The 25,541-nt window shown below is 42.5% G+C and overlaps 3 protein-coding genes across 5 annotated transcripts in view; 1 reads left to right on the top strand and 2 right to left on the bottom strand.

Annotated features, from left to right (window-relative positions):
- Positions 1-3,660: 3,660 nt before the first annotated feature.
- pwwp2b (PWWP domain containing 2B) lies at positions 3,661-12,897 on the bottom strand. Its single transcript, XM_028603945.1, has 3 exons — positions 12,314-12,897; positions 8,339-10,067; positions 3,661-3,777 (listed from the first exon to the last, which is right to left on the bottom strand). Exons 1-2 carry the CDS (start codon positions 12,451-12,453, stop codon positions 8,339-8,341), a joined length of 1,869 nt encoding a protein of 622 aa, XP_028459746.1. The 5' UTR covers positions 12,454-12,897; the 3' UTR covers positions 3,661-3,777.
- Positions 12,898-13,403: 506 nt separating this feature from the next.
- LOC114572156 (leucine-rich repeat-containing protein 27) lies at positions 13,404-20,926 on the bottom strand. 3 transcript variants are annotated; one of them, XM_028603625.1, is made up of 11 exons: positions 20,819-20,926; positions 19,716-20,039; positions 19,423-19,553; positions 19,048-19,106; positions 18,516-18,668; positions 17,127-17,322; positions 15,847-15,987; positions 15,396-15,501; positions 14,650-14,747; positions 13,750-13,870; positions 13,404-13,647 (listed from the first exon to the last, which is right to left on the bottom strand). In XM_028603625.1, exons 2-11 carry the CDS (start codon positions 19,926-19,928, stop codon positions 13,534-13,536), a joined length of 1,332 nt encoding a protein of 443 aa, XP_028459426.1. In that variant the 5' UTR covers positions 19,929-20,039; positions 20,819-20,926; the 3' UTR covers positions 13,404-13,533. The 3 variants fall into 3 exon arrangements, with proteins under 3 accessions (XP_028459426.1, XP_028459427.1, XP_028459425.1); XM_028603626.1 differs by lacking the exon at positions 20,819-20,926 and adding an exon at positions 20,398-20,557; XM_028603624.1 differs by lacking the exon at positions 20,819-20,926 and adding an exon at positions 20,283-20,391.
- A 656-nt stretch (positions 20,927-21,582) lies between these two features.
- Positions 21,583-25,541, top strand: part of stk32c (serine/threonine kinase 32C) — a 100,891-nt gene continuing 96,932 nt past the window's right edge. Inside the window, exon 1 of the mRNA XM_028603178.1 lies at positions 21,583-21,984. Coding sequence (XP_028458979.1) covers positions 21,903-21,984 — 82 coding nt within the window. The 5' untranslated portion in view covers positions 21,583-21,902. The remainder of the gene's footprint in view (positions 21,985-25,541) is intronic.

Below are 25,541 nucleotides of genomic sequence, written 5' to 3'. Positions count from 1 at the left end.
TAGCAGTATGGACTCCCCAAGTGGATCCTATCCTTCTTCTTATCTAACTGAGTCATACATGAGGCTTCTAGGATGATAAATTGATAGATGTTAACACATTGATCAATACCACTTTAAATACATAAGTGGTGATGACCAGACCCAAGTGGAATCTGCAGTTTCTTTTTTGTTTTCAGTGGTGATCCAAAATAAAAATCTGCGGAATTTAGCCGTCTGTTTTTCTGCTTGGGGGTGGAGATGTTAAGATTCTGAGTTTTATTTTAAAAAAAATTAAAAGAAAACGTCTTAGAGATGACATAAAAACTTTGTATTTTCTACACTTTATTGTATTAAAAGGACCACTCCAGCAATGTCGTAGTACACTTCAAAAGACTGGGGACTTGTGAGGGACGGATTCAAAAAAGAACTTGTCATAGCTGAAGCGAGGCCGAGACATCCTGACTTTCAGTCCCTAGCATAGGCAAAATCCTAAAACACTGGAGCCTACATTTCCCACGATGCAACTTTCATTAGACCCCTCCCTGGTTGGTTCTTTAAAACCCCACACCAACAGTTTACATGCTTTCAGTTAAAATAAATTGACATCATAAGCTAAATCCAAAATTTCCCCAATGACATTGTTATATATATATATATATATATATATATATATATATATATATATATATATATATATATATATATATATCCAGTTACAGATGAAATTATACAACCGTTTAAATAGGCCAAGTAGTACTCCTCATGATGAGTTAACTGGGGTATGAGTAAAAGGGGCATTTTAGTGATTTTGCACATGAAAACAGAGGTTTAAAGGTACACTGTGTAGGGTTTTAAGTATTTTATTAGCTAAAATCAATGTCTTCATTCATAAATATGTCCTCATTGGTGCAAAATGACCTCTGCCAATGATCTGACTCATCCTCGTAAGCGAAGAATTCCTTATCTGTATTTACATTGGACGGGCAAGTCCAAGGAGGCTTCCATGTCGTTCCGCCAGTTTGAAAAACTATAATCACTGAGATTTTCGTTCAGAGCCAGCGTCACGTGACTGAAACCAGCTGAAACGGAGAAGGAGATCAGTGAAAGGCGCTGAGTCACTGCCCCGGCAAATCTGAAAGCCTGCACTGCACTTTAGTTCATAATGGATGATCATACTTATGCCGAGCCACAGGAGAAGGAATCCTTGTCGCCAAAAATAAAATAAAATAAAAAAATAGAAAATTGGAAGACAAGCTTCTCGGTACATAACGGCTACCGTAGATTGCAACACGCATCTGAAAAAACGAGGCGCTTAGAGAGCACTATTCGCTTGAATGCTAAATACAATTTCACCGCTAGATGGGAGAGATTCCTACACAGTGTACCTCTAAAAGGTTTAAACGCCCCTTAAACAAGACTTAAAAAAAACCTGAATATCATAGGCTGCTTTCCCCACTCTTCAGCAATTCAATCATTAAAAAAAAAATAACAATCCACAATATGGACACTAATAATAATCTGAGTTACCACAGTAACGTCAACTCTTCTGATCATCGACGACAAAGTCACCCATCCACAACAGCGCAGGTATTGCTTTATATTTTATTTTATGTACAGTACATGTAAAAAAAAAAAAAAAAAAAAAAAAAAGTAGCCAATAAACATTGACCAAAACGTGGGCAACAGTAGATAGCCATGTTGCTCGTACATGGGAAAAATCCTGACGACAGTTCCTCCCCCCCTCAGGCATACAGTACATACATTTAGACTCTCCCACTCCTCGTCGTGTAAGGCTGCCTGGAAACTAGCCGGGCTTAACAGCAAAAACAGTCAAACCGCAGATTACCGAAATGGGAGAAGTGCAATAAAACACACTTCTCCCATGGACAATCAGGGAGCTAGTTTTCAGCCTCCATCTGAACACAAGTGTGTTCCCAGACGGGCGGAAAGGAGACGGGCTGGTTTTTTTTTTTTCTGAGCGTGACTGTGTGCAATCTTCGGTAAGTTTTTTTTTAATAATAATAATAATAATAATAATAATGCTGTGCTCGACAGCTGTGGTCTCTTGCCTTCGCTGCCCTCCTCCCCCTCCCCACTACTCCCAACAGCGCTGCTTTCAACACAAAGGTCATTAAAGGCCAGCGTTGCGGCCTGCTTTTGCCAGATGACTCAATAACTCGCAGGCTCCGAGTAGTAGCGAGCTTTTTCTTCAGCACACTCAGCAGTTGAATTCACAGTATCCTTACAGCATGGTATCACTCTCCTTTTCTCTCAAAGTCACTCATAAAGCTTTAACTGATAATGCATAGGGGGCTTTGACACATTTGTTCACCCATGTTTCTCCAGTGGAAAAGGTTCAATGTGGACTTTTGTAGTGTGTGTGTGTGTGTGTGTGTTGTGTGTGGCAGATAAGCTAAGAGAGAAAAGCACCCAAGTCTAATGCGAGAATACAGTGTACACAACCATCCGTGTCTGGTGTCACCCCCAAAAAAATCGTACAACAAAATTAAATAATAAAAAAAAAAAATTTTTTTTTTTTTTTTTTGTATCTCCAAGGCTATGGATAGTCAACCACAAAGACTTCTGAACTCCCCTGCTGCCTACCAGGGCTGTATCTCGCAATAGTGTCTCAGACAGTGAGCTTACAGCAGGCCACCAAGGTACAGATAAAGTGCTTCTTTTTTTTTTTTTTTTTTTTTTTTTTTTTTTTTTTTTTTTTTTTTTTTCCTTCTTCTTTCTTAAAACGCGACGCTTTAAATAATTATAGTGAAAATAATGGTAGGTAGGGGGGTTGGGGGGGGTGTTGCTGACATGACGACAAGTTTCAAATGAAATGGAAGAGGAGACACACACACACACACAACATGATTCTGGAGAGGAACAGAGTTCAGCATAAATCAATCCACAGATCCAACTGATGTCGCTACGGAGGATGGAACACTGATCTCTAGGAGAGCTGGAACAGTCACTACTTTCTCTGGATGGAGCCGCTCACACTGTTTTTTCACAAGTAGGAGGATTCAGGGTAAGACTTTACTTGAAGGCATCTCCGTAAGAGTGAAAACATGACACCGACATGAACACATGAACCCTCACTTGTCATGACAAAAACAGAAGCATTTTGTCATAAACATTTCTGACTCGTTTGACACGTTCATGGCAGTGTCATGTCGCGCTTATGTAGATACCGTCTAATATAGTGTTAACCCTTTTTTTTTTTTAAACCGTGGTCCGTGGGGGGGGGGGGGTTTGAAGATGCCAGCAGCTTCCTCTGGCCGGAACAAGTTGGACCTCGCAGCGAACACATCAGCGGCGCGGGCCGTGATAATGACAGCAGCAGACTGGGAGGTTGTTTTTTTTTTTTTTTTTTTTTGCGAGATTGTAGTAGAAGGGTGGATCATAACAAAACCATTACAGATAATAAATACATTTGGATCCTTGTAGTGTCGTTATTCGGCTCTATCGAAATGATTAAATCTAGAAAAGAAAAAAAAAAGAAATAGTTCAGTCCATAGTAGACCATGAGATGCCTGGCCTTTTTTTTTTTTTTCCTTCTTTGTTTTGATGCATCCTTGTCCAGTCTTTCAAAAACACTCCACCTTGGCGGACATTTTTCAACCAGCCTTGTGGTGGTGGTGGTGGTGGTGGTGGGGCGAAGGGGGGGGGAAGGAAGGAAAAAAAAAAAATTTAACGGCGTATAAATAGTAGCCGTGGCAACCGCACGTACTCCCTCCTGGGACTTGATGACACAGTCTGAGAATTCAGAAAAACCTCGGAGAGCTCTCTTCAGTCCTCAGCCTGTAAACAAGAGGGAAAGAAAGAGCGAGCACAAAGTAAAGACTATGAGCAAACAAGGCAGTATATATATATATATATATATATATATATATATATATAACCAGTGCAGGGAATTCTTAACGTACGCGAGAATGTTGAATATCGCGAAAAACAAACTCTGCTTTCAGTATTCTGCTGAAATACAAAAAAGGAAATCATTTCCAACATTCTTTTGATTGAACAAAGTGAACATTGAGTTGAATATAAAAAAAAAAAAAAAAACCACTAAAAGGACAGTTAATTTTAAAGTGCGCCAGTGGATATCGCGGTGACGATAAAAAAAACAACTGTACATTGTGCAGCCCTACTGTGTAGGCTATATTCTCAAATATAACCAACCGTTGGTTATAGTTGAGAATATAGCTTACAGTATGAACTTTAAAGTGCTCATATTATGCTTTTGGCTCCCCCCCCCCTTTTCCTTTATTGGGTTACAGATCATTTTTGTCCACGTTTATAGGTTTACAAAGTGAAAAAGCCCAAACTTTACTTCCGTGACAAACGTGCGTCACTTTGTAACACGTTATAACGCTAGCCTAGCTGCTAGTGTGGCACGCCCTCATACTCTGCTTCTGACTGGTTAGTAGTCCTTACCTAGCTACTGCACATGTGCGACTCCCAACAAAGATGGAACAGAAGTGAGATGTGTCACTCTGTAGCTAAAACCGAGTGCTCAAAATGAGCCTAATATGAGCACTTTAACTCATCTATGACACTGTTCATGATGTGTTTATTGTAAATGAAGATCAAATATAACAATTGACTTTAGTTTTTGCTGTTATTTGATAACCAGTAATAAGAAAAAATAAAAAAAATTGTATACGGGCCAGTAAGAATTGACTTAGGGCAAGTCGTTTTTTTTCTTCTTCAAGTGGAAAAAAACGTTAACGTTGAACCCTGCAACCTCTTCTTGGCTACAGAGCCCATAACAGAGTAAACAGAAGGGTTGGAAACAGCCGCTCTGTCCCTCATATCACTCAAAAGACAATATTTAACCTTTAAGTGTGGTGTTGAGGACCGGCTGCTTGGCTACACGGGGGAAAATGCACTGGGACACCAGGGCAATAAGCTCGGCGTAGCCCCAGTAGGACTTTTGCTTTATGCTTTTGAGGCATAACAGAAAAGCTATTTTCATGCACTTTGAACTGCATTAAAAAGGACAAATCCGGCGCAAAACGAACCTAGGGGTTAATAACACACGTGTACCAAGTTCACCGTTCTCTGGGATCTGTTTTCATGCTAATCGAATGTGACCAGTTTTAGGCCAAACCGCTAATTAGCTTATAACGCTAGTCGTCGGGGTACAAGGAAAGTAAAAAGAAATCGCTATTTCTATACCACCTAACTAGGCTCAAAATAGCACCACACTTCAACGGTATCATAGTGAGGATCCCTACATGGAAACTGAAGCATTCAGGACTTTGTAAGTGTACAGACGGTTTATTAAAAAGATAGTTTATGAAGACAGTACCATTCACGTATACAGGCAGGCGCCATCTTGGGAAAACAGTCACGACCAGTCGATGACCAGTTATGCTACCGTGGAAGTTTGGTGCTATTTTGAGCCTTGTTAGTGGTGTAGAAATAGCGATTTATTTTTACTTTCCTCGTGCCCCGACGACTATACGCGTTATAAGCTAATTAGCGGTTTGCGCTAAAGTTGGTCGCATTCGATTAGCATGAAAACAGATCCCAGAGAACAATCGACTCGGTACACGTGTGTTATTAACCTCTAGGTTCATTTTGGGCCGGATTTCTCCTTTAATGGCGTTTTTCCATTACATGGTACCTGCTCGACTCGCCTCGACTTTTTTGGTTTTCCATTACGAAAAAAAGTCCCTGGTACTACTACCTGGTAGTATCACCTCCGTTGAGGTTCCAGGCGAGCTGAGGTGATACCAAAAAGGTGACATGAAAACCTGCAGACTACTGATTGGTCGGAGAGAGAATCGTCACCAGTCATTGCTAGCGACAGACGGGGGTGTAGTGAACAAACTAGAGATGGCCCGATACCATTTTTTGCTTCCCGATACCGATACCTGAACTTGTGTATCGCCCGATACCGAGTACCGATCCGATACCAGTGTGTCATATATTTTATTATGTTTTAATAGCTGTATACTACTATCCCTGTATGGATGTGATATTATTTCTATCTTTGTGAAACATGAACAAACACAAACAATGAACGCCACAGAACTTTCTTTTATTGTCCAGTTTGACAGTCAGTTATAACGGAAAAAGAACATAAATAATCTACTTTAACGTAGATTTTCTTTAGGGCTTTATCACGTGGTATCGGATCGGTGCATAAACTCCAGTACTTCCCGATACCGATACCAGCGTTTTAGGCAGTAACAAATTTAAATTTAAATAGTTTTGCCAGCGGTGTTTTGTTTTTTTTGCTGCCTCCAGCTTCTTTTGAAACTAAATTTATCTTCGTGCTGTGGCAACAACACACCTTCGAGATTCTATATGCGTCTGTCGCGTTGGGTCACTTCAGTTTCGTGAGGCGGTACTGAATCCGCAATGGAAAAAGGAGGACGGGGCGCCGTGGCCGAGTCGAGCCGAGCTGAGCTGAGCTGCTACCGGCAGCAGGAAAGCGCCATAATTGTGCTCAAGCAGTACTGTCTGGTGGCCATTTTAACAAGCTATTCCTGTTGAAAGTAAAGCAGGGCAGCCTGTGCCTGCCATAAAGCTGCTATTAATGCTTGTTGTGCTGCTTTGAACACAGCAACTCCTTCATGACAGAAATGGGGCTGGCGTCCCTTGGCTGGCACGGCCGAACTAAATATTTGTTTAAATAAGCAGGTTGATGCAGAATGATGTTCACTCAGCACACATTCCACGCCCTCCCCCCAAGTTTTAACATCACTATCAAATGAGCTAGTTTAAAATATGTTTAAGAATAGGGCTGCGTAATGTATTCACAACTCAGTGACGATAATGATAACTTTGCAAATCCACCTCCGGACCTTGCAGCCTCGCTGAGGATTGTGATTCTTTGCGTCTCTATACCGAAGTGAGGAACATTTTGAGGAAATGGTGTCTCATTCAACCTGTAGGGTATTTTAGGGTATGGAACACACTGGCTAAAGTCAAATGTGAACTGTCTCCCCTCTCTCTCTGCTCACTCTTAGTAGAAAAGAGCAGTGTACAAAACATTCAGGTAGCAGCTTCTCATTTTTCGCCAGCACTGACCGTCCCTTCCACCGGTTAAAAGAAAATGACAAAAGGGTGATCGCGGCTCGACATATCAGCTGCCGCTTATTAAGTAAGCTTGAGGAGCTAATCTGGCAAAAGTTTATTTAGGAATGAATTAGAAGGCACTCAAAAACTGTTTTTTCTTCTCAGCCTTGAAATTTTAACTGAAGATCCAATGAGGGGATTTGAATAAAGTCAGATTCAAAAGGCAGATTTGATACTGGGTTCCGATTGGATAACATGCTGTCACATTTTAACCCCAACTGGTTTAGCCAGGTTGTCCTTTTATTAGGTTCAAAGTACACCTTATGTTTCATATCTCTTAGTTAAGACAGTTTGGCTACTGCATCTTATGCATATGTTTAATGAGAGAGATGGATTATGTTATTTCTTTAATTAGAGGCACTTTAAATAAATCTAAGTACAGATCCCTGCAAATGCCTGTGTAATAGACTGCTGCATCTTTTCTTCTGGGCCGTACACACTTCGTATTGCATGTTGTCAGCTGACGGAACAAAATTGCTAGCGCTTCCTTTTGTAGCCGCAGCCATTTCCCAACAGAATTTGCATTGAGCTTTGTTTTGCTCGGTATCAGGTTTACTAAAGGCCCAAGACTGCACACCACCGAGATGGTAGCTAGTTTTTGTGCCAGCTCTTCGACATCTGCCACTGTTGACATTTTTCACTTAACACTTAAGTAGTTTTCTCTGAGTTAGCCTGGGCAGTAGAGCTGGGCAATATATCGATATTATATCGATATCGTGATATGAGACTAGATATTGTCTAGATTTTGGATATCGTAATATGGCATACATGTTGTCTTTTCCTGGTTTTAAAGCCTGCATTACAGTAAAGTGATGTCATTTTCTGAACTTATCAGACTGTTGTAATTGTTCTATTATTTGCCTTTACCCACTTAGTCATATCCACATTACTGAGGATTATTTATCAAAATCTCATTGTGTAAATATTTTGTGAAAGCAACATTAGTCAACGCTACAATATCGTTGCGGTATACATAGAGGTATTTGCTCAAAAATATCGTGATATTTGATTTTCTCCATATCACCTAGCCCTACTGGGCACTCCTTGTTAATCACCAAACGGTTTGTTGTTTAAATTACTTTCAGGTGCCGTGAAGGGGACAGCTACAGCTGTAAGTGAATCAAACGTACCGGCATTACTTAAATTAGGCCAGTGAGGGTTCAATAATGTTTTTTTGTGTCCATTTTCAATTCATTACCCAGCCCTATTTTAAGTCTTGGAACGCACAGGGGCACATTTCTCTAAAACAGTACTCTTAACTGTGTCAACTAACCTACGTGTCAACGTGGGAAAGCAGCGATGTAATCTCCGGGCCCATGTGGCCCACGGCCTTGGCTGCCTCCAGGATGGCTCTCCGGTACATCCCTTTCTTCTTGCGGTTGAAGCGGGACCTGAAGAGCTCCCTGAAGGGCGACAGTTTGGCAACGGAGAGCTGGGAAGTGGTGGGCGAGCCAAACCACGCCACCTTTGCCTGGGGCCACTGGGCCTCGCAACTGGCCGTCTCCCGTTTGCGGGTGCCGCTGATGCTGAGGACGCGTGCGGGCCACCAGGGGAAGCCGTGAATCTTCCCCCACACGATGTCGCCCACCGCCACGGCGTGACCCTCTTCGGTCACGCACTTTGTCATGCTGCGGGTGTGAAGCCGCACCGTAAGCGGCGGCACTGTCTTGCAGTCTTCCCGCGAGGGTACAGAAGATGAGGTTACGGACAGGTCTTCCCCCGGGGCCAGATCGCACAGCTCTGGTGAGGTGCCGTCGGAGCTGAAGGACTTGGACTCGTCGAGACTGTCGCTGCTGCAGACCGACAGGCTCGAAGAGTCCGCTTTGCGCTTACGGAAATTGATGAGAAGGGTGAGGTCGCTGTGGCCGCGCTCCGCCTCCTCTCCCGAACTCCCCGACCACAGCTCCAGGGAGTTTTTACCTTCCCCCGAGTCTTCAGAGTGGGGGAGGCAGGGACCGGGAACCCTGGGGCTTCGTCTCCTGGCGCCTCCTACGAGTTCTGCCTCGTACTCGACCACACTCCCCTCGCCCTCCCTCTGAGGGGGTCTCAAGTGGATCTTTGGAGAGGGTAGGTCCTGACCCACGGTCGTAAAAGGCCGGGTTAGTTTGAGTTTGGGAATGGAAACAGTGAGGCCGGACCTGGTGGCATCTAAAATGTGCCGCTGCTCCTTGGTGGGATCAGAAGGCGTCTTGCCATTTTCTCCCACACCATTCTGCACCAGTTGTTTGGGGCAGAATGGCTTGACCGAACCGTGGACTCTCGCGGGGATCTTCATGACCTCCCCCTTGCCCTGTGGAGTGCTGTAGGAGATCTTTATGACCGGACTGTGGGGGATAACGTCTGTCCCGGGAAACTTTTCCCCTTCGGCTTCCCCCCTTTTGTCCTTCCTGAGGCGCTTGCTGTCAAGGCTGGTGCCGTTTTCACGTCTCTTAGTGTCCTTGGTCGCAACTACATCCAATTTTCTCGACAGCTTCGAGGGGGTATCCTTGTCGTCGCCGTCGTCGTCGCTCTGTAGTGCGTTCTCTTTTCGTGAAGTCTTAGTATTGCTCATGCCATCTTTGCTGTCCTCGTCACTATTCAGTGTGTTCTTGCACTTTTCACACAGTACCTGCCGCGGCCGCAGACGGATAGTACTCATGGTCATGCGGCCCGGCTCCCGTGACCGCCTCTTCTTTCTTTTGATTGGTCGCGGAGGGGGCTGAGGTACCCATTGGCTGTAGCTGTGGCGCACCCATAAGGGCTGGGGGAAGGGGGCTCCTTCAAAATAAGGAGGGAAAGGAGTCTGTCCAGCTGGCACTGGTGTGGGTACAGGGCAGGGGAGAGGGGCAGTAGGTATGCTGATTTCTGGGAGAGTGTTTTCATCCTTTGGTCTATACGAAGCCTGGCTGGGAGATTTGGAAACCGGCTCCTCATTCAGAACTTTCGGGACTTCACAAGCCCGTGTAGATATCGGGTTGTCCCCAGGTTTTGCTGTGATATCTGGTAGACAGAATAGCCCAGTCCTAAAATGAAGAAGAGAAAAGAATAAAATGAATAACTGTGTGCCTCACTGAGCTTCACTAGAGTGCTACAGTGAATTTTATGCAAGCAAACACAAACAAACAGTCTTGTTACACATGACAAGCATTTCTTGAATTTTTTTTTGTTGACCGATTTCCTCAACAAGAACATACTGTTCTGCCGCTTGTATTTCACCATGTCAGATAACTTGAGGCCTGTGGGATAGCACAAATGAAATACCTTGCGGTTTCAATTAAGCCAAAAGAGAAAAGAGCACCCAAAGCTGTTCAAAGCCTTCCCTATAGATGGCTTACCACACAACCTGTTTTACTGTTTATTTTGCTTTGACTGGACAAAGTGACACCACTCTCCGTATCACCTGTATGCTAAAAAATTCTTTACGTGTGGGGTTTGGGGTCTGAGATCTGTCCTGCTGCCTTAGGACACAAAAATGGAGCAATAGTATCACTGACTCTCTTTGAGTGATTTTATGTGTGGTTTGTTTTTATACTCTAGGACTAGCAAACATGTCCAAAGAATGCCCAACTGCCAAGGAGACTTATAGAAGTGGCTGGCAGGCAACAGTAACATGGCTGTGCTGCTTTAGTCAGGAGACAGCAGACAAAGAGACTACAGGATGCCCAGGAAACCCCCCCCTCCCCAACATCAGACTGAACAAAAACAATCCCATGAATCACTCGGGATTCAGAGATGTAGGGAAGGAGCCAGGAGATTTGAGTTTGTTTTTGCATCCGAGTCTATTCGGGGCTTATGGGTGGTGAGATTATTAATTAGTGCGCATTTGGGGAGCCCGTTTTCCTCCCCAAGGAGAAGTACCTGGCAGTCACCTCCGAATAAAAGTCTCTCGGTGCGGAGTGTTCCTCTCACCTTTTTTTACATGTGCCCCTAAAGCAGCCAAATATTTGCCTGCACACTGATTGACACGGCACAAACACGGCTGTGTCAGGGAACAGGCAGTGCTAGTTATGCACAGTCCAAGGACACAGCATATGACCAGCCATGATTCCCTGTGCCGTTGCCATTTCACGGTGTGTACAGTGTAACTAGATGCAGAGATCTGCCTGAATGATAGGCCTAGACTATGACATTAAACAAACCTGTGGGAGACAATGACAGGAAATACATTTCCATGAGCTGAAAAGGAAGAAGTCAAATTTTGTCAGTGACAAGGCCTGAAATCTAGGCACATTTGAAGTTATTCCAAGGCCTGCCTTTTACCATTTGGGTGGGTTATTTGCAGGCCAGCTTGAGCTCTCACATAAAAAAAAAAAAACAACATCATCTAAGCATGCTAAGGGGCAAAGCTAGTCAGATACTGATTCTGCTAGTCTATAAATAGTGTAAAGCCAGTGGTTTCTAAAGGTGCACACCAAGGAAACACAAGGCTTACATGCCACACGCACTAAAAGAGGAAGATAAGACAAGACACTAATACATGTAAATTTTTACTGAGGTTTTCTCATCTGAACTGTATTGTGTTTTCTTGTTAACTGCCAAGAGTGGGCCTTTTCTTGTCAAGCACAGAGCCTAAGATGGTCACTGGATCTGATCACAACCAGGGTGAAAGAAAAAGGCATTACAGTAGAGATTCATCAAATCCAACATGTATCTTTATTGCCATTTTCCATTGTTTGTGCAGATCAAAAGTGACTGGTTATGAAGAGCCATTCCTCAAACCAGCAACTGCATTTTAGATTATTTGAATGGAATCATCACTCCAGAAAACTGCACAACGCAAGGACATCTATTTGTATTTAAACACGGCAAAACATAACTGATATACAGAATACTGTTCAGCCAAGGCCTAACGTTACCCTTTTACTGAATACGTGTTAGCTGCTCTGTATTTGATTAGGCTAACAATAAGCTATAGATGAACCCGTTGACATTAGTTATTGTTCAAGAGAAGTCATTAACAGTCTCTGTAGATTGGGACACTATCTTGGCATACAGTATTTCCCAGTAGCAAAATAATGTATATGACCATGTACTTATGAACTAAAATTAAACCAGTTTGCCATTAGCCGACTAGCTAGCAGATAGCTACCCTGTCAGCTACAATAACCTACGAGTCTTTTGTATGGAGGCCCAGTCAGCTAATAGCTAGCTACCAGCTAACTAGCTAGCTTTGACTCGATAGCATCAAAGGTAGATTAGCCGGTACCTGAGTTTACAAATTAATTTCAAAGACACATGTATAAAAGGGAATACACGAAATAACACTCACTTTTTGTCGCAATCAAGTAATATCCCCGTATAGCTTCTTTCTCGGTAGGTCAGCGTCACCACCAGTGTATCGTTAACTATTTGATCGATAGTGACAGGTACCCGAGAGCCGGCCCGCAGCTCCTCGGCCACAGCCTCCATGTTTCCAGGCGTGTAGTGTCCGGCTCGGCGGTGCTCGATCCCGGCCAAGGGAGCCACGGTCGCGTCGGCTAAAGATCCGTCTCCCCTTCGCTATTCGAGCAGGAGGCTACACCAGGGCATAAAATGACGCCATCACCCCCACCAAGTCAATTACAACAGTACTGCCACCGCTGACATCACGCTCCCTATGCTAGAGGAGCAGAAATCTCTCAAGACAAGGCCTACCCTCTCTCTGTCTCACTTTGACTTGTTAGATGCCATTCATTAGTGCCGACTTTTACCTCGGGGATGCCTCCGTTTTTCATAGCAAGAAACTAATGGCGTTTTGGATGTATGGATGCATTTCCCAACATGTTGCAAGAGATATGGTCGTGAATTTCGACAAATGTGAGAGAAATAGGACCTCTTAATACTCATCATAACACATACAGCCATCAATCTTAAACTACAATTAGTTAGGTTTTAACAAGATTAAATGTGCTATTTGTTAAATGCCCTAGCGTTTGATCATTCAATTTGCGACAATAGCCTGCTTTAAATGTGCACTGCTGCAAATCTAACCACTATTTATTTAAATCAGCCTAAAAAGGTAGGTCGGTTATGATCTGAAAATAAATGATGGGTGGATTGAGGTCAAGGTGTACCTTTTATTTTACAATTTGTAATGTATCTCCCCCATATATTTCGAGCTTTTTTTAACTGACATTGTGTGGTGGTATTTTCCATAATTGACACAGGGAATATGATAGATATATGTATGGTGAGTCAATGTAACATTTACCAACTTGAATATCTTCATTTCACACAGTAAATAAGTGGCAGTACCATACTTGCTTTGCACATATTTGAGGTACTAAATGACAATAGGGTAAGGTAAATGGGAAACAGTTTGTATAATGGAGAGGGTGTCTTGCATAAGTCTAGGATAAAGAACATTTCAAAACACTCCCTTGCCCAGTAACAGCACTGTGGTTTTTATTTTATGATATGAGCATTACAATGGTCATTCATAAAGGCCTTTACAAGAATTTTGAGTATGAATGTAATACCACAGAACTCAAACAGACATTGTAATTCCTGTTACTTGTCAATGAAACTCGGCCAGGTGTCTGCTGTGAAGATATTGAAACTATTTTCACGATCTCTTCCTCGATTAATCTTCCTCTCTAGAAGCCGAGCCTGTAGCTTCCTCATCTGACGTTCAAAGTGGGGAGAAAAAAACAAAAACAAATTAAGATCAATAACCTATGAGCTCAATATAGATGAGTTGTGTGAATGATAAGGTATAGGTCTGACCTCCTCCACATCTTGCTCTGACGCTGCCATCTGCTCTGTGCTCGTGCCCCTGGGATTCCTGCGTCTCTCTTGCATCTTCTCGACACGTGAACGTATCTGGCGCTCCAGCTCACGGGCTGACCTGGAGGCCATACATATCAAAATGTATGTCACACTGAATATTTAATTGCCTAAGTATGGCCAATGGTAATCATAGCCTTTAGGTCTGGTAGACAACTGATTAAAAATGCAAGCCTGTGGGTGATTTTTTTTCTTCTTAGTTAAGATTTATTCTATCAATGAAAACAGAAAAGTCTAAGTTGTACCCTCTAATCTGGTTCATCTGTTTTGGGGTGTGATGCTGCTCAAGAAGAACAAAAGAAACTGCTGATGTTCTATGATGGGTGTACAATCTCTCTTTGTCCACTAGGTGTCTCTAGCCTTCTACCTGCATTGCATGGCTCACGATTGGAGACATGGTGGATACTTTTAAGACCTGTTGTCCCTGAACCCCTATGGCTCAGGGTGTTCTGTATCACTGTATAAGTTGTACAGACAAAATGTCACAGTAGTCTTTTTTTCTTTTTTATCAGATCCACCTGTGAGATGAACATATTATGCCTTATCAATTTCCCTCATCAAATCTGTACCCATCACAAAGAAGGCAAAGCATTCAAGTTTTAGGGAGGACTTTTTAAACTTTGAGATGTTGAAGGCTGGAACTGAATACCAGGAAGATGTCCCCAGTTGTTTTTGTGTGCATTCAGTGTCAAAGCTACTGTACCAGTCATACTGATACAACAGCCTCAAAGCCTGCAGCCTGATTCGGATTCTCATACTGGCTCAGGTTTCAGGTAGTGGTGTACTACTTCTGAGGTCTGGAGTAAACTGTATTTTGTACGCCCCAGAGTTCCCATTTACCTGGTCTCCTCACAATCTGTGATAGACACGCAGGACGTTTGACCCTGGTGAGTATCACCGCTGTCCTCCACACCAGCTTTTGAATTTGTGTCCGCTTCCTGTAACAGAGAGAGAGAGAGAGAGAGAGGGGATGTTTATGATCATTTACAGCAGCATTTTGTTTTAGAGTGCAGGGCTTGTGTCCATGTAGGATGATACAGCTGTAGCAACACATCCTTACAAACACAGCCTACAGCTGAATAATTGCTCTATTGTGTCAAATTACCCAAATGGGGTTGGCTTTTACTATATTTTCCAGTGAACATTTACACTGTTGCTGGTTGAATACAAACATTATACACTGCACTTCAGCTGTATGCATGGCAATGCAGCTGACAGTCAAATGACTCAAAACCATCCTCAGTCTGTCTGCCTGTCTAGCTACAGTTTGTGCATGCCTGCATGTGTGCATCAGCTTTGACAGCTATTTGTTGCTGCTGTGCGATCACTGATGCAGCACACTCCATCACAAGCGCTGCCATATGTTGCTGCCTTCAACAGCGCCATCCTCGATACCATCATTAAATATCACTGGCACTGACTCTGGCAGTGCTACTACCTGAAAACTCACTGGCATTAACATTTCTTTTTTTTTTGTTTAATCATATTTATTGTTATTGTCCTCTGACCCAATGTTACAGAGGTGGTGTTCTGCTGCCCCCCTGTGGTTGGTGGGTGGAAATGTAGGGGAATTATTCCACACATACCTCTTGGTTTCTTTGTTGTGCATGCTTCCTCTGCTGGTGTTGAGACATGTTCTTCCCCCGTGTGGTCATGGCTTGTGTACGCCACTTCCGAAGAGTGTCTTGGCTTCTATGGGAGAGCCAGATAACAATGCATTGTTATAGATTTATGTCAAGGAAAATAGTTATTGGGCTATTGTATCTAAATGGTTGCATAGGGGGTCTGTAAACATGGGTTATTCTTTCTATCTTTACCTTGTGGACGTAGTATGAATTCCCTACGGTCGGTCACTTGGGCAAATGCCAATTAGACACAATATTGCCCTGTTTTATGAAACAACATTCTGACCTTTGGTATTACTTGGCCTGAATGTTCTGTGCAATTCATCCAATGTAATTTAATAGTCAGAACGTAGTGCAGTAGGATGTGAAATGGTGTATTTTATTATATTGAACTACTACTATATCAACTTACTTTTTTCTCTGCTCGAGAATAGCCTGTTTCTCCTTCAGCTCTTTCATTGCAGCCTGTTTCCTGTCTTCTGGCCTCTTCCAATGCCGAGTGTCAAACAGGGGGGGCTCGGGAATTATGCCAGCCTTGGTAGTTGCCTTTTTTCTGACAAATAAATTGAAAGAAAATGCTTTATTTTTATTGCTCCACTGAGCTCGGAGTCCCAGTGGAGATAGCCTGGGAGGTTTTTATCACTTGGTTCCCTCTGTGGAGAATGTCATTATTAAGAAGGGTTTTGCTATCCTTTTTTTTTTTTCAAGACACCATTCCATACACAACTCTGAACCTCAGCACAAAAGTTATCTACTAAATCAAAACAAATTCATATCCTCTGTCCTACCAATAACAATTTTAAACTTCATTGCACAGTATATCTGATCAGGTGAAAAATGATTTATGCCCAACAGATATTTGCTGCCTAGATACACCGTACCACAACAATGGCAGGAGAAATTAAATGTAAAAAGTAGTTGTTTTGTTTTCTCTGTGCCCAGCAAAATAGATTTCATGTGTATCTGGCCAGCCTGTAACCTTTTTTTTTTTTTTTTTCCAAAGGAATAGGTTGACATTTTGGGAAAGACGCTTATTCGCTTTCTGGCAGAGATGAAAGGATCCACTCTCATTTCTGTCCGTTAAATACGAAGCTGAAGCCAGCAGCCAGTTAACTTAGATTTGCATAAAGACTGGAAACAGCTAGCCTAGCAATGTCCGAAGGCAACTAAATCCACATACCAGCACCTTTGGAGCTCTCTTATTAACATGCTAAATCTCATTTGTTTGAATCAGTTTACAAACTGGAGTGTAAAAAAGACAATTTGTTGTTTTACAGGTGGTTATATGTGAGCATTTCTTGGCCAAGACCACTTGTCAGGCAACTAGCGTAGACTGATGGGAAGTTACTGGTCCCAGGTAAGAAATGGCATGGCACATAACCCCCCGTAAAATTGTGAATTGCTTCCGTTTTTGTATGAAATAAATAAACAACTTATAATTCATTAATAAGTGAGGTTTAGAGGTGCTGGTTCCTCCTGTTTCCAGTCTTTATGTTAAGCTAACCATCTACTGGCTGTAGCCTTGTATTCAATGTACAGATATGAGAGTGGTATCTCTATCAATCTTCTCCTCTAACTCTTAAAAATAAAAAAGGTAATAAGCACATATTCTAACATGTCAAACTATAACAGAGGAAAAGCAATTTTCACTTCAAAATCTCTCATTCCTTTCATCCAAACACCTTTACTTACTTTTGGATAACAGAAAGACTGTGTGACTTTGGGGTTCTATCACCCTGTGCTGTTGAGCCCAGCTCAGCTTTGTCCAGTAGGAACATCTTGTGTTTGATCTCCATGAATTTCTGCAGCTCGTCCCCTGAATCATCCTGCTCCTCCGTACTGGACCCCATCAGCTCTGACAGCTGGAGCTTCTCCACCACTGGCAACTCTGCCAATTAAACAACCATGGCAGCTAGTGAAAGTGAAATATGGGGGCAGCCGGCTACGGCTGCAATTGTTGCTGGTAGAAGCACTTGATGAATTGAGAATTATTACTGATCGAGTTCTTTTCCCAACTACAGCAAAGATATGTCAGCATTTGACCAACACATTCACATAACTAACAATAGCAGGTCAAATGTTCCCTTCTTACTGCAGAGCAGAATATGTGGCCTTAAGGGGCTGAATGTAACTTTTAGCCACATGTAGGACAATTTGACTCAGGCTAAATATTCCACATTATTGCAGCCGAAAAGGATTGACGATGCAGTATGTAAATGAATGGTACATTTATTTATCGAAACTTATACTTATACCAATGAAAAGAAAGGAGATTTCCCCCCGGAGACGTGTCTTGGTTAATAACCTTGTAGACAGGGGCATAAACGGTTTGATTGAGGGGTTTGGCTCTGCTCATTGTGCAGCAGCAGCAGCCTCTCCTGTGGAGGGCTGTGGAGGGCTTCTCACAGCGATTTCGTCCAGACAGTGCATAGTGGCAGAGAGATCCTGTTTAGAGCCCACAGGTTATCGATCACTTTTATCTGGCTAAAAATATTACAGAGCTGGAACACAGGGGGGACGGGGGGGACAGACGCGCTGTCTCTAAGGGAACAGAAGTCACACCAGTGAAGTGGCACCAGGGCAAGGAGCTATTTTTGTGGCCAGCCGTCCTATCTTTGACAAAAAGAGCAGATGGCAAGAATGCACGTGCATAACTGAACACCTTGCTGCAGCACTGTTCAAAGTTAAAGGTGCAGTAGGTAAGACTTATAAAACTAACTTTCTGTCATATTTGCTGAAACTGACCCTATGTTCCAGTAGAACTACATGAAGCAGGTAATAAAAACATCCCGCTCCTCTGGCGCCACCTACAGCTTGTAGTGCGATTTGCAAAAATTCACAGCTCCCTTTTCAGATGCACCAATCAGAGCCGGAGGGGGGGGAGGTGTCTAACTGCGTGTCAATCACTGCTCACGCACACACATTAATTCTCCCTTGTGGGGGGAGGGGCTTAGGAGACCGTTTTGGGCTTTAGCGGAAAAAGGGGGAGGGACTGAGAAGTTGTCGATGTTCACATTTTTTGGCTAAGTCCTGGATCTTCGCAATCCTACCTACCGCACCTTTAAGGTGCCTTTGATTCACCTGAGGGGCTCCTTGTCATGCTAACGGGCCGACTAGCCATCGCACTCCTGAGGTACTGGAGGATCCTCTGGAGCCCCTGGTTCACAATGTCTTGTGGAGGGAAACTGATGGGGCAATTCCTTAGGTTCAGGCCTTTGAGGGTAATCACATTTCCTGGGAAAAATGGACAACAAAGAATCCCTTAGAACTATGTTCACAGATTACACTCTTTGCATTTAGCCAACACTCTTTTTTTAAGATTGATCTACAATGAGTACATCAGTAGAAGAGTGTTACATACTGTATATATGTACTGTACATGGACGCATCAGTGTATTAGCAACAGTTGTAGTGACAACTGCTAAGAGGAAAGCAGACATGCGAAGCTCTACTGTGTATTATTTCTAATAATAACTACTAGTTATTCAGTGTATGTAATCTAGCATTTGCTACCAGTGAGGCTAATTGAAACTGATGAAAGAGGAAAACAGCTTTGTTATTTCAAAAGAACAGAGACATTGCATGCTGGTTAAGGTGACTGAACTCCACTCACCCAACTCTGGTGGAAGTTCTGAAATGGGGTTTCCTTCCAGAAGTATTGTTTTCAGAGATCTACATGAATGACACCACAGATTGCAAGATGATGGCAAGGGCTATGTCTTGAAACACGTTTGTCCTAAACTGAACACAGGTAAAACTGTACCAAATAGTCATAATGAATGTCATTTTGCCACGCTTTTGAAACAGGAATTTGGTTTCCAGAGCATGTGCTAGTGAACCGAACTCTAAAATAGAAAAATAAATAAAAAATCTTATCAAAAAAAATGTTCTGAAATGTGACAAAGAAACATACTGTACTCCCATGGCGTCCGACGGGTTTGGAATAAATCTGCATACATTTCAAAGAGCAGTTGCATAAGTCTCCTACCTGTGCAAGCCAACTTCAGCAGGGAGCGATGCAATTTGGTTATTTCTGAGGTCCAGCCACAGGAGGTTGGGCAAGCTGATGAACATTGAATCTGGGATACTGGATATGTGGTTGCCTTCGAGATATAAATACTGAAGATGGCACAACGAGCAAGTAGAATCAATAGAGAATGCATTAGAAGAAAAATAATACTAATATATCAAAATTGTTGGCCTAATGTACTGGATGCATGACTGATGATTTCTTGCTCGAAAACCCCTGCAACATAGGTGGGTAGAGGTTGACAAACTGACCTTTAGTGTGCTATTTTTCAAAATACTGTCTGCAACGTGTTTCAGCTGAGTTCTGCTCAGACATAATGTCTCGGTTAAGTCATATTCAGGTTGCTCCTGTGTCTCTGCATCCTTGGGCAGAATGCCTGGAGTCTGTCGTTTGACAACACTGTTCCCAAAGACAAAACTTAGCTGCAGGTCAGGAACATGTTCCTCCTTCTCTGGGGAAGACATTGTAGAGGTGGTGCTGAGATGTTTAGCTAGCTAGTGTACATATAGACCATTGTTCAGTTGGGGGGTCCCGGGTTCAAGTGTCTTTTTGCTTTGGCATTTTACTCCCTGTGTCTGCAAATGGAGAACAAATAAAAATAAATCACGTAACGTTAGTCTCACACAAGTAGCTAGCTATCACATTCAATGGACAAGTTGCGTCTAGCTAAACAGCGGGATTCTTTCACGCGGGACTTTAACTTGCCTACAAGGCAGGTGTTAGCAATTCCTTCACTGCTGCAGCCTATAACATTAACGTTAGCTAAGATGAGCTTAGATAACAGTTAAAACTGCTGCACAACGGCCCTATTAGCTCACCTGGAATTTGAATATACATCCTTCGTGGCTTGTGAACGCGACTCGGTGTACAAAAAAAATGACATAGGAAAATGTCACGCTAACTTTAACCATAGACAGGATGACTTTAACGTACCGCTTCACGGATTCGACGTCGTAACCGTGGCAACGAGGTCAACACAAACTACGGCAACCCGTCCACGTGCAAACAAGGCGAAAAGCTGCCTCCGCAGCGTATCAACCAGAGGTTATTTTAATATGTAAAAACGAGTTAATACTTCGTAAGTGTGAGCGGGTCACATGCCAAAGACGTCGAACAACGCCATAGGTACTATATAATGTGCAGTGTAAAAGAGCAAGCGAACCTAGTGTGCTTGATATTGAAGACAACATCTATTTTTTCCCCCTCAGTGACCAGGCACCACCCCATCCATTTCCTAATGAGATTGTGGAATAATTCACTGAGGCTCATTTGGGAGGGAGGATAGCATCAGTTCTTTGCTGGTAACAAGCGATGGAAGGAGCCCCTTGGTTTGCACTGAACTATCCTGGCTTACCTTCAGAGGCTGCTTCTTATGTGTTGACATGCATGACAGTCGGTGATACAGGGCTACGTCGACTACAGTCACTGGCCAGCAACTGTCACACTACTCTCACAAGTAGTCAAGTTAGTCAGAATACTAGTGGGTAGCTTCCACGTATAGCTTTCACAATAAAGGTCTCCTTGGCAAGGCGGGTAAACTACAATGGGAAGATTTTTGAAATTTATAAATCATGTTTCTGTTACACCACAGACTTTTACTTCCCACTAGTAGGCTACTATACTATATGTTAGAGTCTATAGTGGAAAACAGTACTTGAGACCTCATACTCATTCGCTTGCTTCTATTGTCAAAAACGCATTTAATCACTGATAAATTAATTTTGTAGTGTATCAGATTGCTTTGATGTAGAATTATAATCGAAATGTATTGAACTGGACTTAACACTACTTTCATGTAAATTGTTTAAATTAATGTATCAACTTAATGAATACAGCCAGACTGATTCAATGAGGCAAGACAAGGCAAGGCACGCTTATGTATAGGCACATTTCATACCCAAAGGCAACCCATTGCGCTTTACAGATTACACAGAGTGAAAAAAAATGTGTACTGAAAAAGAATAATGCACGTAGCCTACTGCAGTTTAACTGTGGGAATTTGAGGAGACTGCAGTGGCTCTGTAATAATATCAAGCTTTTATTTTGTAAGGCAACATTGTATGACTTCCGGTCTTATTTCAGCTAACTGTGTCTAACTCGACGCATCCCCGACAAATAGAAGTCTCTCTGTTTGGCTGGCGTGCTACGGAAGACAACTGAACACTACCAGTACCGAGTGATATGTTAAACCTCCAACTGTAACATACCGAACAGTCTTTCTCTGAAAATATTTTACAGTCCGTCGGCACTTGCTCTAGCCTGGTTTAGAGAGACTTTAAGCCGCGGCGCTCACGTTTTCGGCAGAATAAATATCGGATAAAGAAAGCAAAAATAACGGACACGGTTTGGGTGAAATGTATGGTTAGTATTACTGTCTTTTGAGGAGGGTGTGCGCTGTAGTTTCTCCTCAAGAGGCGAGGAATGCTATCTGAGCATCGATGTTTCACTGGGGCAAGTGGAAGAAGAGGATGGGAGCCAATAGTTCTTCAAAGAGACCAGTTTTCGATGAAAAGGAAGATGGTAAGTGATGGAAAAGTAAAGCACGGGTTCCCCAAAAACCCTATCAAAAAATAACACTACTTTAGAAGTAAGAGTTCTAGTTGCGTTTGTCAATATTTGATGTATAACGTCACGCGAGTGTCCTTCTCTTTCGTGTTAGCGCTAGCCTGTAATATTGCCATGGAGTTGTGCTGTGATAACCGTAAGTTGTCAAAGTTTCCACTAGGAATTTAAATGTTGACAGAACGAAGGCTGCTGCTGTGTAACGTTCTGTAAGACAGCTGGAGTTTATCCTAAAAGACGAGGAAGTGTATAGCCTACTGTATGTTGCTACATTTTTACAAAGGCTGCCTGTTTTTGGAAATGTTGGAGGCGCCAAGTCCAACTTCGCACTAATAGACAGCTACACTCTGTCCCTCTTATTATCCACAGCCGATAATAGAAGCTGAGTAACCTTAAATTTGTATTTTCATCACACACAATAACGCCCACATAACGTACATTGACAGCATACAAAGTTCCTATCAAATTAGCCTGATGTGCAGATCAAATGAGAGGCAGAAAGTGTATAGTATTGCCACTCAGTCACAGTAGAAATAGCTGCAGCTCATGCTGTGAGAAAATACGTTAATGCCTGAATGGACTCTTTTGAAATATGGACTATTTGAAGACAGATAGTTAATTGCATAATTAAGACAAGATTAGTGTCATGCATGGAAGTAATGCTAATTCATGATATCTTGTCAGTGAATGGGAAATAGGTTTCATGGAAGTTCATCCAATAAGACCAGCACTGAATCTGTGATCCAGTGTAGAGCTATCACCAATGTGCTGGCCAAGTTACAGGCACAACTTGGGAAAATTAGGTCATTTCACTGCAGGGATGTGGTCATATGGCGCGCGCACGTGTGTGTGTGTGTGTGTGTGTGTGTGTGTGTGTGTGTGTGTGTGTGTGTGTGGGTGTGGGTGTGTGTGGGGGGGGGTCCCTACATACAAGGATACCCCAATTAAGTTTGCAGCTTTTAGTAAATAGCTTTGAAGAAAAGTGTCCAGCTCTAATTCAGATTACTATCAAAGACAGTGGTTGTTAAAAAGAATAGGAGTTGCCCTACTACAGCCTTAAGTGGTATGTTCTTACCCTTACAGCAGTTGATCAAAGCCAACATCGGTTACTATTCAAGTTTAGATGTTCTTGGCTGATTTCTGTTCCTATTAGCTGTGCGATTAAAGGAGAAACGTTGAGACACAGGGCTGAACCTCTCAAGGCTGAGAGAGAGAGAGAGAGAGAGAGAGAGAGAGAGAGAGAGAGAGAGAGAGAGAGAGAGAGAGAGAGAGAGAGAGAGAGAGAGAACCATCTTTATTATCAGACAGAAGTGAGTTTCCATACCCTCCTATCATCAATATGAGGATGGTTCCAATTATGTTTGAGTCTATGACTAGGGCTGCGTATATGCGATATGAGAAAGATATGTGATATGCAGTAACGTTGTTCCTGTTGAATATAGCGATAAATAAACTGATATCAAAGTGTACTCAGTTCTGCATTTCTGCTGCTTTCAGTATTCTGCTAGAATACAACAAACTGCTCGTTGAATTAAAACCAAACGAAAGGAAATCATGTCCAACATTCTGTAATTGGACAACTTGAATGCTGATTTGAATATAAAAGGCACCACTAAAAAAAAAGAGTGACAGTTACATTTTAAAGTGCGGTTTCCATACTGCTATTTTCTTTCGATTAACTTTAAAAATAAAATTTGCGATACGGTTATATCGCAAGTTGATATCGCGATGACGATTAAAAAAGAAAAAAAAAAGGATATATTGTGCAGCCCTACTCCACAACTCAAAGATATTAATTTTACTGTCAAAGAGGAGTGAAGAATTCAGAACATATTCACAATTAAGAAGCTGGATTCAGAGAATTTGTACTTTTTTTTTGCATAAGAAATGACTGAAACCGATTTATTAAAGTAGTTGGCGATTCATTTAACACAGGGATCTCCAACCTTTCTTTATCTAAGGGCAACTTATAAAAAACTAAAGTGGCCAATAGCTACTTGCATCACATCGCCTTCATTTATTTACATACCACACATAAGCTGAATGAAGCTACTGTTTGTACACGTATGAAATTGCAATACCCAAAGCTTATGAAAAATCTTCACTTCATATCAAGGTTCGTGCCTATTTTATACTTCTTTTAGCCCACAAAGTTAGCTACGTTACTGAAAATATTCCCATCAGGGTCCAAGAAAACATTACCACTTAACGCTTCTGTGGCCTACAAAGTTAGCTACCTCACTTTTAATATTGTGGTCATTTTGGGTCTCAGTTTGTCAACCTATTGGCGAGCTACCGGAAACCTGCTCGCGAGCTACCGGTAGCTCAAGAGCTACTTGCCGGAGACCCCTGATTTAACAAATAATGGATTAATCGATTCATCTTTTGCAGCCTTATGTATGACCTACAAAAAAAACAGAATAACTGACTGTGGTTTAATTTCAATTTCCATCTGCTGTGTCAAGAGCATTGACATATATAAGAATGGACCAACAGATCCCGTTGCTCTGGACGGAGACCAGTGAAGGATATTAGAAGCACTTTTCCGGTGATGGCTGAGCGTTACTGAGCAGCCTCCAACTGAGCTTGAAGACGTAGATGTGACGTGAGCAACGTGTCTGAAAGTTGTAAGTCTTCTGGTAGCTGTGCCAAGACAAATCTCAATCATTCCCAATCTTGCAGAGATGGAGAGCGTAGGTATATGTTAGGAGATAACATGGGCACAGGCTAATTATTGCTAACTAAAATGCTAGTTAACATTAGTAATTCAACTTAAACAGCTAATGTAAGTTGAAACTGTCTGCGAGCTTCTCCTGTACTGTACAGTAATTCCTCTACTGTGCAACAGAAAGTCGCGTGGTTATGACACAATCGTTAGCCTATTTTTTACAAAAACGTCTGCTACGGAGCCATAACGTGAGGTACAAGGTAATGGAGCCTTCATACATTGTCGTGTTTCTTTAGAAATAAACAATGGACAAACAGAGTCCTCAAACGCTTCATATGTAACGTTATTTGCTGTCAAAGTGGCGCCAAAATTAATGTCAGTCAATGGAATGCTAACGGGAGGTGATGGCTTGTTAGCATCAAAATGGCGCCATAGGAGCTATGCATTCAAGAGCCTGTGCAGTTGCCTCATTAGCATCCTCACGGCCATGATATCATACCTGCCTTTTTGTCATAACCACCATCATGCTGCATAGGTTGAGCTCCACACTGTCCTTTGGTGCAAAAGGTGTGTTTGATGTATTCATGCAGTTTTGACTTTCAAGGATGTACTCTAGAAGAGTGTCCCTCCATACAGCAAAGAAACACCTGCTGAATCTTCCGCTGAGCACACGGTGAACAGTAGGTATGGAGGACGGTGGGTGGAGAGCATGTATACGCATTACAAAGAGACAACTGTTAATGTCAGTTCGATCACCTTGAACACTTGTGAAGCGCAGACTCTGTAAGTTTACGGTCTTTGGAAAGCATCTGCTTCCCTTTTTACCCTGTTCGTCTTTCAAAGAGCT

This window comes from Perca flavescens, chromosome 17 (assembly GCF_004354835.1).
Source record: "Perca flavescens isolate YP-PL-M2 chromosome 17, PFLA_1.0, whole genome shotgun sequence".
Taxonomy (NCBI): domain Eukaryota; kingdom Metazoa; phylum Chordata; class Actinopteri; order Perciformes; family Percidae; genus Perca; species Perca flavescens.
Note: the sequence above shows the minus strand (reverse complement) of the source record. Positions and strands in the feature narration are given on the sequence as shown.